We start from the raw sequence: 16,337 nt of genomic DNA, 5'->3' as shown, positions 1-16,337 counted from the left end.
AAATACCCTTTCGGGTAAAAGTATATAAATATATATATATATATATATATTTATATATATAGAGATATATGTACATATAATATATTATATGTAAATATATCTCTATGTATATAAATATATATATTTATATTTACAATAATGATAACGAATTTTAGGAGATACATTTTAACACCCCCCCTCAAACTTACGGTGTGATAACCACAAGTTTGTCAAGAAGGAAATGAAATCTGGGCGAACATAGAGCTTTTGTGAAGAAGTCGGCAAGTTGATACTCAGATGTCACATATGGTAGATCAATGACCTTCTTCAAGTACTCTTCTCGGACATAATGACAATCCATCTCTATATGGTTGGTTCGCTCGTGAAAGGTGTGGTTCTTGGCAATGTAGATTGCACTTTTATTGTCGCAGCATAACTTTGTTGGTTCTTTGACAACTACTCCCATATCTTCCAAAAGACGTCGAATCCATACAATTTCCATTATAGTGGATGCCATGGCTCTGTATTCGGCTTCAGTGGATGACAGAGAGACCTTCTGTTGCTTTTTACATCGCCATGAAATCAAAGATTCTCCTAAGAAAATACAAAAACCAGTGGTGGAGTGACGGTTACTAGGGTCACCTCCCCAATCTGAGTCAGTATAAGCAAGTAATTTTAAATCAGAAGAAGAAGATAGAAATACTCCCTTGTTTACCGTGCCCTTCAAGTATCGGATGATGCGAAAAACAACACTCATATGAACGGTTGTGGGAGCGTGCTGAAACTGACTGGCGATGTGTATAGCATGTGATAAGTCAGGTCGAGTAATACTAAGATACATTAACAAACCTACCAACTGCCTGTAAGGGGTAGGATCAGTTAAGGGAACACCATCGTCAATTTTCATTTTTGCTCCCACAACTTCAGGAGTTTCGCATACTTTGTCATCAGAAATCCCGGATCTGTCAATAATCTCACAAGCAAGTTTAGATTGAGATAGAAAATAACCACGTTGCGAATAGGCAACCTCAATTCCAAGAAAATATGTCAGAAAACCCAAATCTGACATCTCAAATTTTGAAGTCAAAACGGACTTAATACCCTTGACTCCTTGAATATCATCACCTGTGATTAACATATCATCAACATAGAGCAATAAAATTACAATCCCTGCATTAGTTTTTCTAGTAAACAAAGCAGTGTCAGTATAACATGAGGAAAATCCATTTTCCAGCATTACACTGGTAAACCTGTCATACCAGGCTTTGGGTGCCTGCTTTAAACCATAGAGAGCCTTTCGAAGACGAAGAACTTTATCTTTAGGAATTATCATGCCTGGTGGGGCATCCATATATACTTCTTCGTTGAGATCACCATTTAAGAAGGCATTTTTAACATCCATTTGAAAAATGTTCCAATTTTTAATAGATGCAATAGTAATGAGGCACCTAACGGTAACCATCCGAGCTACAGGGGCAAAGGTTTCTTCGTAATCAATCCCATACTCTTGCCCATATCCTTTAGCAACTAAGCGAGCTTTATACCTTTCTAGGGAACCATCGCTCTTGGTTTTAACTTTAAAGACCCATCGACAACCTATAGTTTTCTTTCCTATAGGTAGAGATTGAAAAACCCAAGTTTCGGCTTTTTTAAGAGCATCAAGTTCACTTTGCATGGCCTCTTGCCATTCTATACATTTTTTAGCTTCAAAATTTCTTGGCTCAAAATAAGAGTGAATGGCACTTAGACAAGCCCTATATCGGGGTGAAAAAGAATCAAAAGAGACAAAACGAGTTGGAGGTCTTCTATTCCTTTAAGATCTTCTATGGTCAAGAGGGGTGGAAAGCTCACTATATTGATCAATAGCACTTCTAAAGGTGTCTTGGTTTCTACGAGAGTAGGTTATAGGATCACTTGGAATTCTACTTTCAGGTTCATTATGTTCACCAATGTCTCCATCATTCTCCTCATCATGGTTTAATGATACATCATCATCACTAGATATGTCATCATTACTAGACAATAAGTCGAATAAGGAGTAGTCAAAATTTTCTTGTTGAGAAACATTTTTTTCAAAACCACTTTCATTTTCTAAAAAAGTTACATTTCTAGAGACATATAGTTTATCATCTCGAAGGTCATAACACCGAAAACCTTTTTGAGTTTCGGAATAACCAAGAAAGGCACAAGGAATAGCCTTGGGAGAGAGTTTGTCATTCTTATCCGTAAGTATGAAACACTTACATCCAAAGACTCTTAACCTATTATAATCAGGTTCGATCTTATATAACACCTCGAAGGGAGATATTTTACCTAATATCCTAGATGGTAAGCGATTTATCAAATAAACAGAAGCAAGAGCTGCTTCAGTCAAAAAAATTTTAGGAATATTTTGAGATATAAGGAGAGTCCTAGTGATCTCGATAATGTGCCTATGTTTTCTTTCAGCTAACCCATTCTGTTGAGGTGTCTTAGGACATGATCTTTGGTGAACAATACCCTGATCCTCAAGATATACCTTAAATTGATTAGAGAGATATTCTCCTCTAGAGTCACTTCTAAAAATCTTTATGTTACTGTTGAATTGGTTCTTAATCATTGAATAAAAAATTTTAAAACATGAAAACACTTCATGTTTAAACTTAAGAAAATATATCCACGAATATCTGGAGAAATCATCCACAAATATTACGTAATAAGAAAAACCTCCTTTTGAAACAACAGGTGCAGGTCCCCAAACATCCGAATGAACAATTTCGAAAATTTTAGAAGAGAACATAGTTCTTTGCTCAAAAGGTAAACTTCGCATTTTTCCAAGAATACAGTCATTACAAGAAAAGAAGCTTTTACATAGGTCTTTTGCAAAATGTAAGTATGATAACTTGGTGATATTAGGATGACCAAGCCTTTTGTGCCACACATTTATATCTTTATGTCGGACAACATTACACAAAACTTTTGGAACTTGAAGAGATTCCATATAATATAAATCTCCTCTTCTAAAGCCTTCCCCAATCAATTTCCCGAACTGGCGATCCTGTATTAAACATTTATCACAAGAGAATTTAATATCACAGCCATGGTCCGTGAGTTGAGAAACAGAGAGGAGATTTAAGTTTAGTTTAGGTATAAATCTGATTTTTGGAATAAAGAACTCTTGAGTTTCAAAATTACCTATTCCCTTAATTTCAAGAGAGGTTCCATCCGCAGTGGAAACATAAGATGGGGAACCATTTTTAGAATAATCGGAGAGTGAAAAAATGTTTGGGGACATATGAAAGGATGCACCGGAGTCCAAAAGCCAAGATATTTTACCTGGAGAAGAAGAAGTGGACACGGCCGCACCGGAGGTAGATCCCTTGAGGAGAGGTTGAAGAGCTTCCACTAATTGATTTATAGAGAAGGTCCCACTTGAAGATGCCTCCTCTTTCTGTGGTACACCAGTGGTAGCCATGGCTAGGAGCTTCTTCCATTTGGGACAAACAAGTTTGATATGCCCCGGTTCTTTACAAAAATGACAAATAGTTTTGCTATAGTCCCTTTTCCCTCTTTGTCCACCATTTTCTCCTTGATTTTGAAATTTAAAGTGAGGGGGACGATAGGTTCTTACATTGTTTCTGGGTCTTGACACGGCATTAACCTCACTATTTTCTTCAATACTATAAGGAACCGCAAGAACATTTGGTCCTTGTTTACATAAATTCATACGAGTCTCTTCACCACTTAATTTGGTGAGAACATCTTCAAGAGAAGGAGGAGAAAAGGAGGAAAGAAGAGATGACCTTATTTGTTCAAATTCGGGCCTTAGCCCATTCAAAAAGTTGAAGAACCGATCTTCTTCAAGTTGTTTGTGACGAAGCTCAATTACCTCTCCACTCCATTTTGGTTCAAGCATTGCAAGCTCATCCCAAATAGAGGAAAGATCGGCAAAGTATTCCCTAATCGTCATTTCACCTTGGGTAAGGGAAATAGCCTTCTTTTGAAGGTAGTATTTATGAGAGAGATCCCTTGATGTGTACATTTTTTCAAGATAATGCTAAGCTTCCGATGCCTTTTTGAATTTAATAATGTTGGCATTGATCTTAGTCTCCACGGATGAGAAAAACCATGAAAGAATCTTGAAATTCTTCATTTCCCATTCATCGTGCTTCTTGGAGTATTCTTCAAGGGCTTTGATTCTTTCTTCTCCCTCGAGAACCTTGATTTCGCTTCTATTTACCACGGTAATCTTGGGTTCCGGTTCCGGAATTGTACCAAGTACATATCCCCATAGGCCCTTCCCTTTTATATGAGCCTCCATATTTCTGGCCCAAACATGATAGTTGGACCCATTCAATTTGAAACCAAGAGCAAAATGAGACTCTTTTTCCCCCATTAGAGAGTAAAGAGGTAGAGAAAAAAGCGTACCAACATAATATTTCCAACACCAACTTTGCACAAGATTCTTCTAAAATATTTGAGAAGAAAGATCCACCACTTCAAACTTCAAAGATCGGAAGGCACGTTTTTCGAGGCACTCGAAAAATGGAGAATCTCGCGATCTTCAATAATCAACCTTGCTCTGATACCATGTGAAAATGTATTTCATAGAAAGAACGAAATGCTTGAGACTCAAGCTTGAGAAATACAAGGGGGGAACACCCCTATTTATACAAATGCAAGAAGGTGCAAAGGGGGGCTCCCAAAGAGTCGTTGGGAGCCCCCAACGACTCTATTGGGGGACCCCCAATGCACATTGAATAATGTGAAAAAATAAAAAGAAAAAAAAAGAATTACAAAAATAAAAATAAAAAGAAAGTTACAACATATTCCAAAAGGGAATATGTGCAAAACAGGAAATGACGAAAATACCCTTTCGGGTAAAAGTATATAAATATATATATTTATATATATAGAGATATATGTACATATAATATATTATATGTAAATATATCTCTATGTATATAAATATATATATTTATATCTACAATAATGATAACGAATTTTAGGAGATACATTTTAACAACTTGGTCCTTTATGAAGGGTATGTATACCCAAAAGGATCTTGCAAGAGCATATTTCTTGCAAGAAAAGATTAGAACCACCAAACAAGGTGATTCTAGCATTCAAGACTATTATAGTGCTCTAAACCCACTATGGGATGAATTGTCTCTTTTAGAGCCAAAATGGGTTTCTATGGAAGATATTGATTTAAGACAAAAACAAATGGAACAAGAACGATTGTTTCAATTTCTTTTTGGGCTACGTCCCGAATTTGAGCAAGTGAGATCCTCACTTCTCCATAGATCTATTTTTCCTCCTATTGAGGATGCTATTGCCGAAATCACTCAAGAGGAGACAAGGCTTGGCATGAGTAAACATGTTGATGAAGTACTTGCCGTATCAAAACCGGGTAATAATGTTAGAACCTATAAACCTCCTCATTTTGGAAAACAAGGAAACTACAATGGAGGAAGAAAAATGATTGTTTGTCATCATTGCTATGAGCCGGGTCACATTAAACCCGCTTGCCCAAAGCTTAACGAAACTTTCAAGCCTAAGGTGGCCTCTCTTGAAGAAACTACCACCAAAGAAGATGAAGGCAAGAACAATGACATCCAAGAAACTCTTGGACAAATATCTATGGCTCTCCAACAAATTCTAAAAGTTTCTTCCTCCACATCGGGTGCGGTTATTGCTTCGACATCATCACCCGGTACGTATTCTTGGATCCTTGACTCTGGAGCCTCTTTTCATATGCCTCCCTATGAAAATGCACTTATTGATGTTTGCACCAATACAAAGGACTCTTGTGTCTCTACGGCCGATGAAACCTTTTTAAAAAATTCAAGTATTGGCTCTTTTAAAGATTCTCAAAATTTTTGTGTTCCAAAAGTAAGAGTTGTTCCCAAACTAAACTTAAACCTTTTTTCGGTCTCTCAAATTGCCGACCATGGATGTGAAATATCTTTCTCATCTAATGGTTGCTTTGTGCAGGATCTCCGGTCCGGGAAGCGGATTGGACAAGGCCATAGAAATGGAGACCTCTATTATATGGACCATCTCGATCTCCCTACAAATCATTTTTGTTCTTATGTCTAAGAAAAAAACATGGAAACTTGGCATAAAAGACTTGGTCATCCAAGTTATTCCAAAATGTATCTATTTCCTTTTGGAAACAAATTTTGTAAGAAAAAAAAATTAATTGCAAAGATTGCATTTTTGGAAAAATGAAGTCTATTCCATTTCCAACTAGAACTTTTCTTTCATCAAGACCTTTTAAATTGGTGCATTCGGATGTTTGGGGGCCTTCTCCGGTTATGTCTAAAGGGGGCTATTCATATTATGTTACTTTTATTGATGATTTTACTCGGTATGTTTGGATTTACTTTCTTAATCATAAATCAGAAGTATTTACTTTCTTTAAAGATTTTCATAAAAAGATTCAAAATCAATTTCAAAATAACATATCTATTTTAAGATCCGATTCTGGTGGTGAATACTTATCTCATGAATTTCAAAACTATTTAACCCAAAATGAAATTTGCCATCAAAAGTCATGTCCTAGGACTCCTCAACAAAATGACCTAGCGGAAAGGAAACATAGGCACATTATAGAAACCGCTAGAACATTACTTGTTTTTAGGAATACTCCAAAGAAGTTTTGGGCCGAAGCCGTTCTAACCTCAACTTATCTAATCAATAGAATGCCTTCTTCTAAATTAAAAAATGTTTCTCCCTATGAAAAACTTTTTAAATTTTCACCCAATTTCAATCGTCTTCGTATTTTTTGTTGCAAATGTTTTGTCCTATTACACAAAAGGGATAAGTTATCTCCAAAAGCAATTGAATGTGTTTTTCTAGGATATGGTGAGAATAAAAAAAGGTATAAATGTTATGATTTTAAGAATAATAAACTATATGTTTCAAAAGATGTAACATTTCTAGAAGAAGAAAACGACTTTGATAAAAAACAAGAAACAAATGAAATTGATTATATATTCCTATATGATCTTATTGATGACATACAAAAAGATTTTCTTGAAAACATAGAAGATACTCGTGAGGTGTCCCATCTTGATATAACACCTGCAAATGATAGTGATTCAAATATAAATGTCTATGATAGTAATACAAATATAAATGTTTACTCAAGAAGAAATCAAGAAAATCCTATTAGTGCCCTCGAAAAATACTCTCAAATTTCGTAATCTACTGAAGAACCACAAGTTAGACATTCTTCTAGAATATCAATACCCCCAAATAGGTTTGTATCCTATGATTCCTTAACCCCCAACTATCGGGCGTGCTTAATAACCCTACATTCTTATTTTGAACCTGCTCACTATAATCAAGCCAAATCTATACCACATTGGGTTGAGGCAATGCAAGTTGAACTAAATGCTTTAAAAAAGGCTAATACTTGGGAAATAGTTAATCTACCCTTTCACAAAAAACCTATTGGTTGCCGCTGGGTCTTCAAAGTGAAAACTAAAAGCGATGGCTCTTTGGAACGATATAAAGCTAGATTAGTTGCTAAGGGATACTCCCAAGAATATGACATTGATTATGAAGAAACATTTGCTCTCGTAGCTCGAATGACCAGTGCCAGGACCTTAATAGCTGTCGCATCAACCAAAAAATGGCCTATTTATCAACTTGATGTAAAAAATGCTTTTTTAAATGAAAATTTAAGTGAAGAAGTATACATGGATCCACCACCTGGAATTAATATTAAGCAAGGCCAAACACTTCGGCTTTTAAAGGCATTGTATGGCCTTAAATAACCTCCTAAGGCTTGGTATGATCATTTCAGTGATATCATGATAAAGTTAGGATTTCACTCTTGTTATACTGACACTGCTCTTTTTGTTAAAAATGCAGGTTCTAGTATCGTAATTTTGTTGCTTTATATTGATGATATGATTATCACTGAGAATGATCAAAATAATATTATTGATGTTAAAAATATGTTAAAAAATAATTTTGATATGTCTGATTTAGGTTTTCTTAGATATTTTCTTGGAATTGAAGTTGCATATTCTCCTAGAGGATATATTTTGTCACAGATGAAGCTTGCTGCAGATATATGTTCTAAGTCTGGGATTTCTGATGACAAGAAAGTAGAGATTCCCGAGGTTATTAATGCCAAATTATGGTTGGAGGATAGGGTTCTTCTGGAAGATCCCACACCTTACAGATAACTCATTGGGTCTCTTACCTATTTAACCATCACCAGACCAGATATCGCCTATGTGGTTCACTCAGTTAGCCAATTTCAGCATGCTCCTACAACTGTACATATGAGTGTTGTTCTCCGAATCATCCGCTACATTCGGAATACCATCAATAAAGGGCTATTTCTATCCTCCTCTTCTTCCTTGAATCTTCTTGCTTATATTGATGCAGATTGAAGAGGTAATCCCAATGATCGAGTCTCAACTACTGGTTTTTGTGTCTTTTTAGGGGACTCTTTGATTGCCTGGCGATGCAAGAAGCAACAGAAAGTTTCAATATCATCTACTGAAGCTGAGTACCGGACTATGGCAACCACGACAATGGAACTTGTATGGCTTCGCAGTCTGCTTAAAGATACGTGAGTTGATATTACCGAAGCCTCAAAATTATGTTGCGACAACAAGAGTGCCATCTATATTGCGAGCAATCATACCTTTCATGAGCGTACAAAACATATCGAAATAGATTGCCACTATGTTCGTGACGAATTCTTACGAGAAACCATTGCTCTAACATATGTCACTTCAGAATATCAGTTGGCGGACTTCTTCACTAAAGCTCTTCCGGCTCCTCACTTCATGTTTCTTCTTGGCAAACTTTTCGTCATTTCCCCGTAAAGTTTGAAGGAGGGTGTTAAAATGTATCTAATATATATATTGTAAAAACCAGTTAAAAAAAAAATTTAAAAAAGAGATCGGACCCGGGTCGGGTCCAGACCCGACCCGGATCCAACCCGTGCCAGCCCCTCGAAAACCCCTTTTCAGAGGGGCTGGCAGCCAGCAGAGGGAGGGGTTTCTCCGGCGACACAGGGGGCCGGCCCTGTGTGCGCCCCTCCCTATAAAAAGACGAGAGGGGATGGCTTGCGAAGCTCCCCCGACTCTTTCTCTCATTCTCTCGTCTCTCCCCTCCCCGACTCCATCTCTCCCTCGTTCCCTCACTCCCCTCTCCGGCAAGCTCCCTTCTCGGCAACCACCTTCCCGGCGACCTCATTCCCCTCGGCAGCCCAGGTAAACACCCCCCCCCCCGTCTTTTCTTCCGTAGATTCGCCGGAAGGCCGGTAGGTGGCCCCTGCCGAGCCTTCCTCCTTTTCTCGACAGGCAAGGGGCTCCACCCCCCTTGCCTTCATCTTTTTCGACAAGCAAGGGGGCTCCGCCCCCCTTGCTTTCCTCTTCTTAGCAGGCAGGGGGCAGAGCCCCTTGCCCTTTTTAATATTCTGGCAGGGGCCATGGCCCCTGCCCTTCCCTTTCCATGTAGGGGCCGATGGCCCCTACCCTTCTCCTTAAGAAAGGAGGTAGGAGCCGAAGGCTCCTACCTCACCCCTCGGAAACCAAGCAGGGGCCATTTGGCCCCTGCCCCTCTTTTAACCGACAGGGGCCAGAGGCCCCTGTCTCTTTTTCTGTCGAGCAGAGGCTCGACAGGGGCCTTTGGCCCCTGTGCTGCCCCTTTTACTATTATCACGGCAGGGGCCGATGGCCCCTGCCCTCCTTTAGATACCCGGCAAGGGCCGATGGCCCCTGCACCCATCACTTTTAACGGCATGGGTCATTGGACCCTACCCCGTTCTCTTTCGCAACTGTAGGGACCGATGACCCCTGCAGTGGATTGCGGAGAAACCGAGTTTTCTCCCTACCTATTTTCATTTTATGCATGCTAAACTACGTACTTTTGCAGTGTTACGCAACGGAGCCCGTTCGCGCCCCGCGAACTAAGCCGACGATCACCTATGCTCGTAGACGACTTCATTCTCACAATACCCCAAGGTAGGAGAAGTTGCACAAGGACTTAAATAATTAAATCAAGCTTAAATAATTAAAGATCGAAAGGACTTAATGATATATTTATATACATATACGTATATAAGTACATTTTTAATTAAAGGACGCGGTTTCGCGATCCTTGTCCTTGCTTTCGCATTTCCTATTTCTGTTGCCGTCGCGCTTTATGCCCAGGCTTTTGTTTTAGCGATTACTACTTACTGTCTTTAATTCAAGGAGGCGGTTTCGCGATCCTTGTCCTTTGCTTTCTCATTTCCAGTTTCAGTTTGTCGTCGCGCTTTGCGCCAGGCTTTTACTTTCGTATTACTGCTTACTGTCTTTTAATTCAAGGACGCGGGTTCGCGATCCTTGTCCTTTGCTTTTGCATTTCCTGTTTCCGTTTTGTCGTCGCGCTTCGTGCCCAGGCTCTTGCTTTTCGCATTACTGTCTCTCGTTTTTGCCTTACCATAGACTCAGCGTATTCGGGAGGAATACCTATTCCACTTTTTACCCGATATGTTTTTGGAAAACCCTTGATCTGGGGCAAGATCAAGTTGTTGGGTGATGGGTTCATTTGTGAAGCCCATTTACCAAAACCAGTGTCGTGACTTGCATAGCACCTAGACACTGCATCATCAGTTGTCAGATTCGAGGAAATCACATACCATATGTTGGCAAGTTGTGTGTCGTTTCGAAATATTTGAAATGTTAAAATAGCTTTTTAAAAACATTATATTTTGCGAAACACACTCCCGAGGCTCCTATTAAGGACCTGTATCCCTTTCCTCGTAAGTATACTCTTGAACATGCGATGCATGTTAGTACTACGACGATTGGATGAGAGAGTCTTATGACCTCGATTAGTGCCTTGTGCGCGTTGTTGAAAACACATATAAAAAAATGGGATCGCCTTCATAGGCAAGATGCTCGTTTCGGTCTAATGGACCAGAGCATGAAGAATGAGGTAACGGCTAAGAAACCCCGTCGCGCTCAATTCAACCTGGCTTCGTCAAGAGAGAGGACGAAGGGTACCATCTCCGATGGACAGACTATTTATGGCTTTTTAAAAGGGCAAAAAACCCGTTTTTCCCCAGTCATCGGAGGTTAGGGGGAGGGATAGGAGCTACATAAGTTAGCCTAACACTTCTGCAGAAGTTGGATGCATCCCTATCAGGCCTTGGGGACTTACTCTCTCGACCATCGGTCGTCTCCATAGGAATAGGATTCAGTCAGACAACCGAGGTATATTAAAATATTTAACATAATGAACACTCGGCTTGGACTCAACTGTTTCGACTCACGTGTCATGTATGTACCCGCATGGCCGGTTATCAAGTAATAACTAAATTGAGCATGCACACCCTTTTGAGTTTGTTGTACTTAGCTTATTCCTCTAGTCTATCTGCTTAGTTTGCTCGTTACTACCTGCTGCATAAATTATCTATGCCTAATTTAGTTCTTTCTGTCTTTGTACTCTCATGCTAGTTTTTCGCAAAACTAACCCATTTCATGGGTACAGGTGACGATTAGGTGCATCAGGCGATGGCGCGACTGCGAGATGATTTAAGGATCCAATCTTTCTGCTCGTAGTTCTTCTCCTGGACATTTTGGTTTTTGATACGGTTTTCCCTTGAGGAAACCCAAATTTTGTACAAACTTGATACTCTCTTTAAATAGAAGAAATGGTTTCCTAAGTATTATTGCAGATCGTCCATTGTAAATCTTTGTTTTCTCGCTAACGTGCCCAAGGTTGCCAAACCTGTCCTTTTTCTTTTAAAGAAATCGTTTCTGCTGATTTTAGAAATAAACTTTGTAAAGAAAAGGAATTTTCCAACTATTTCAAGGAAATTATAAGGTTCGTAATTTTGGGGCGTTATATATATATATATATATATATATATATATATATATATATATATATATATATATATATATATATATATATATATTACATCAATACCCGATAGGGGTATTTTTGTAATTTCACATAGTTGTTTTAGAAAACAACTATTTTCGAGTTTTGATAAAATATAATTTTATTTTTTATTTTTTAATTCTTTTTTTTATTTCTTTTGAGGACTAAAAGGGGCTCCAACCTTAGAGTCGTTGGAGCCCCCAACGGTCACAAATGTGACCGTTGGGGCTCCCAACGACTCTATGGGAGCCCCCTTTTGGGCTCTCCTTTTGAGGCCTTTTGGCCATCCCTTCTCTCCTCTCCCTCTTGTATAAATAGGGGTGAACCCCTTGTATATTTCTTGTTCTTGAGAGCTCTCTCTCTTTCAATAAGAGGCTTTTTATATTGTTGCCTTCTTAAAGGCTTGTGCTTGTATTGTCCCTTAGTGGATTTGTGATATTGTCTCTTTTATTCATTATTGTAAGTGCTTATAAGCACTCTTTATATTTCCGCAATATTCCATTACAATATATATATACCCTCCCCGCACCCCCGCACCCAAGTTTTTTTAAAGTGCCGCATCGCCGCACCCGCACCCGTACCCTCACCTATGTGACATAGATGCAGAAACATTTGCTCCAATGATACATATGACTTCCATTATAACTCTTCTTGCAGTAGCTGCTCTTAAGGCATGAAAATTATGACAACTAGACATGAAATCTGCCTTTTTGAATGGAGATTTAGATGAACTTTATATGACTGATTCAGAGGATAGAGTGAAGCTAAAGAGGGCATTATATGTGCTCAAACAAGCTCAAAGAGTGTGGTTTGAGAAATTTAGCTCAGTTGTGAGATCATTGAGTTTTGAACAAAGTCATCATGACCCTGCTTTATTTGTCTCATCATCATATCATGAGAAATGTGTACTTTTGTTTGTGGATGACATGATTGTTACAAGTGATGATGTTCAAAAGATTGCAAAGACAAAAGCGAAGCTGGCTAAAATATTTGAAATGAAGGATTTGAGGATTTTGAAATGCTTTCTTGGCCTTAAAGTTGCTTACTCAAGGTGTGGGATTTACTTGGCTTAACATAAATATGCCATTGAATTGGAAACTAAGGCAAGGCTTGCTGAGGATACAAAGAGTGGATTCTCTTATGGAAGCAAATGCAAAGCTAAGAGCATCAGATGGAGAAAATTTGGAAGATCCTAGGATATATAGACAATTGGTTGGGAGCTTGGTTTACCTAACCATTGCCAGGCCAAATATATCATATGTTGTGCATGTTGTTAGTTAGTTTATGTGCTCACCAAAATCAATTCATCTGGGCGCAGTTCTAAGGATAGTTAAGTATGTTACAAACACCATGCAATATGGTATGTTATTCTTATCATCTGCTTCATGTGAACTTGAAGCATATTGTGATGCTGATTTTGGAGGATCCACCAAAGACAGATTATCTACATTCAGATTTTGTGTGTTTCTTGGAAGCTCATTGATTTCATGGAAGAGCAAGTAACAACAAAGAGTAGCTCTATCCACAGCTGAAACTGAGTATAGGTCTATGGCTCAGGTGACAGCTGAACTTATATAGATCAGGTGGTTATTAAAAGATCTTGGTATGGACATTCATGAGAAAACTCCTCTCTATTGTGACAATATGAGTGTCGTTCATATTGCAAAAATCTAGAGTTTTATGAGAGGACAAAACACATAAAAACTGATTGTCATTTTAAAAGATGTGCTATGAGGATGAAATTATCTCTCTTATGCATGTGGGAACTAAATAACAAGTTGCCGATGTGTTCACAAAGAGCCTTTCTCCTTTTCACTTTAGAACATTTCTTTCCAAACATGGAATGATTCTGTTAGCATCATCTCAAGTTTGAGGGAGTGTTGAAATGTAATATAGTTTTTCATGTCTCTTTTGTGCTACCCCTCATAAGTGTACATATCTTTATTTATAGGGGCACTTATGTATTTTTACTTTAGTTAGTTGTAGAATGAGCAAGTTTTGTCTTGTAGTATAGCTAAGGGCACACCCCTTTAAAGAGGTATTCTTTTCAATTCTTCTCAATGAAAGCCTTATTGTTGCTCTCTCATTTGTCTTCTCTTGTGCTCCATATATTCTCTTTGCATTGATAATAAACAGGCGAAGTGTTTGTGTGACATAGCTTGCTAATACCCGTAGAGTTTAGTTTTCAGTCGGTTTATTTCCAGTGCACATTTTCAGTAAAAATCACACGTCAGTACTGTACTTCCTCAGATATCTTTTCTCCACCCTACTTTTTGCAAAAATAATGTTCAACCATCAAACAATTGGCATATAGCATTAATGTATGACCTTAATCCAGGCTACAAGCTGAACACGAAAGATTGGAGAGAATTGGTCCTATTGCATACTATTCAGAATGGGTTAAAGCATGGAAGGCAGACACATCCCATGAAGCAGTTCAGAAACATTATGAAGAGACTGGCGAGGATGAGAACACACAACTGTTGACTATGTTCCAGTACCAAACAGACAGAGAATATCGAATCATGATGGGAACTGATATCCGTACCCGCCGTGATCCTCTGGCAATGAGAATGAGAGAAGATCAGATCAAACAGAGTATGTACCTTCTTTTCAGTCTTCAAGTTTTTATTGGTTCTGTGTGTGTGTGTGTGTGTGTGTGTGTGTGTGTGTGATGCAATCTTAAGGATGTAATATCATCATTTAGTTTTGCTTTGCAGTATGGGGAGGTGATCCAGTTTATCCTACTATAAATTACATCCAAGATCCAAATGAAGTAATTGACTACAGGGGTCCAGAATTTCATGAGCCAACACCTAACATGTTAGCATATCTTATGGAGGTAATCCCACTTTTTTATTTGTCATTATTGTCTATGGTAATAGTTGTCACAATTTTCTGGGCATCAAAATGTCGTTTGTGCTAGAGCTTTTTGCATATGCACCACAGGTCCTTTTGGCATGTTGATGTTCCTTTTGGACTGAAGGATCTTGAAATCCTGTTCATGCAGTTCTCATTTTTGTGATATTTTCTTTGAGTATTTAAGTTATTAAAAAGTAAGAAATAAATCACAGGTAAATATTTAGGAATAGATTGTTCAACCAACTTTATATGACAAATGAACAATTTTCATAAAGTATCATGTATACAAGCTCAAACAAGATAATTATGTATTCAACTTGTAAAGTGTATTTTCAAAAATTTAATGTAATTATCTTTGAAGAAATAAATGCTACAGTATCATCATCATGAGCCTTATCCAAACTTCACACAAAAAACTTATTTTGCTTCTGGACATCTCTTTGTAGTTTCCCTTTCGCTTCTCGCTACTTGAATCTTTTTAAACTTCAAATGATCACTTCCCATGTAGGTGCTTCTGAAGACCCAACCTACCCTTGTTGACACATTGCAACATTGAACTGGGTCCAACCCATGTTTAATCAGCAGCGTAATGTATGTTTAGTGAGACATGCTCCCAATTACTGCAAAACTCCAATTCTCTTTGTTGTAAGAGAAAGTAACCTATTCATGTCACTTTAGGTCCTTTCTTGTGTGTTATTAGGCGATTATTATTTTTTTAGTTTGCTATTACAGGGTCAAATGTGATTGCAAACACAAGAATCGTTTCCCTTATATCCTTTCTTTCTATAAATTCACACCCTCCATGTATTTTCACAAATTCACTTTTTACTTTTTCTACATGTCCAGTCAAGTCTCTGCTTATAAACATGCTTTCATTATTTGGAGTTTGTCTAATTGCCTCTTCTATCAAGTTCCAGAATTTCTGTCTTAACTGTTTCACTTAATCTTGCTTCAGCTGCATGGATACCAAATACATTAAAGGGTGTCCTTATATAAGATAGTCTTCAGCTTAATAATTCCATCAGCTTAATAATTCCATCATTTGAGGTTCATGGACACTAAGGGGTTGTTTGTTTCATTCCCACCAATAAGAAAAGACTCCATGGGAAATTCATCCCATGATGGGAAGGCCATGTTAAAATACTGTATATATACCTGACTGTTGTTTTGGGATGAAGGCGTAGTTGTTGTTGTTGTTTGTTGTATACCTGACTGATATACATATATCAGTCAGGGGTATTTTGGTCTTTTAAATATTTGCATTTAGTACAGTCCATTAGGGACTGAGATGTAATTTTCTTTTTCTATTTTTTGTAATTAATACCAGTTTGACTGTTGGGAGGCAGTCCAACGACTAGTTGGACTGCCTCCCTTATTCCAAGTGAGGCTCTATAAATAGAGCCTCACTCTACTATTGTAAGACAATGCTCTTAGAAGCATTTTTGTGGTATTTATAAAGCTCTTCTTATTCTAATAGGCTTTTGTGCCTTTTTGCTATTTTGCAGTTCGTATTTCTTATATCTTTTATGAGATTGTAATCGGTCCATTAGAGACCACAATTCTTGTACTTGATTCATTACATGGTATCAGAGCTTGGCTCTTGAAGAAGG

The 16,337-nt window shown here is 38.0% G+C and overlaps 1 protein-coding gene across 1 annotated transcript in view; it reads left to right on the top strand.

Moving 5' to 3' along the window:
• PTAC12 (plastid transcriptionally active 12) overlaps nt 1-16,337 on the top strand; it is a 91,972-nt gene that overhangs the window by 59,087 nt on the left and 16,548 nt on the right. The window contains exons 4-5 of the mRNA XM_090003171.1: nt 14,204-14,463; nt 14,586-14,707. Coding sequence (XP_089859297.1) covers nt 14,204-14,463; nt 14,586-14,707 — 382 coding nt within the window. The remainder of the gene's footprint in view (nt 1-14,203; nt 14,464-14,585; nt 14,708-16,337) is intronic.

The sequence above is a fragment of the Nuphar pumila genome, chromosome 4 (assembly GCF_984573655.1).
Source record: "Nuphar pumila chromosome 4, dmNupPumi1.hap1.1, whole genome shotgun sequence".
Taxonomy (NCBI): domain Eukaryota; kingdom Viridiplantae; phylum Streptophyta; class Magnoliopsida; order Nymphaeales; family Nymphaeaceae; genus Nuphar; species Nuphar pumila.
This window is presented reverse-complemented; position numbering and strand designations above follow the sequence as displayed.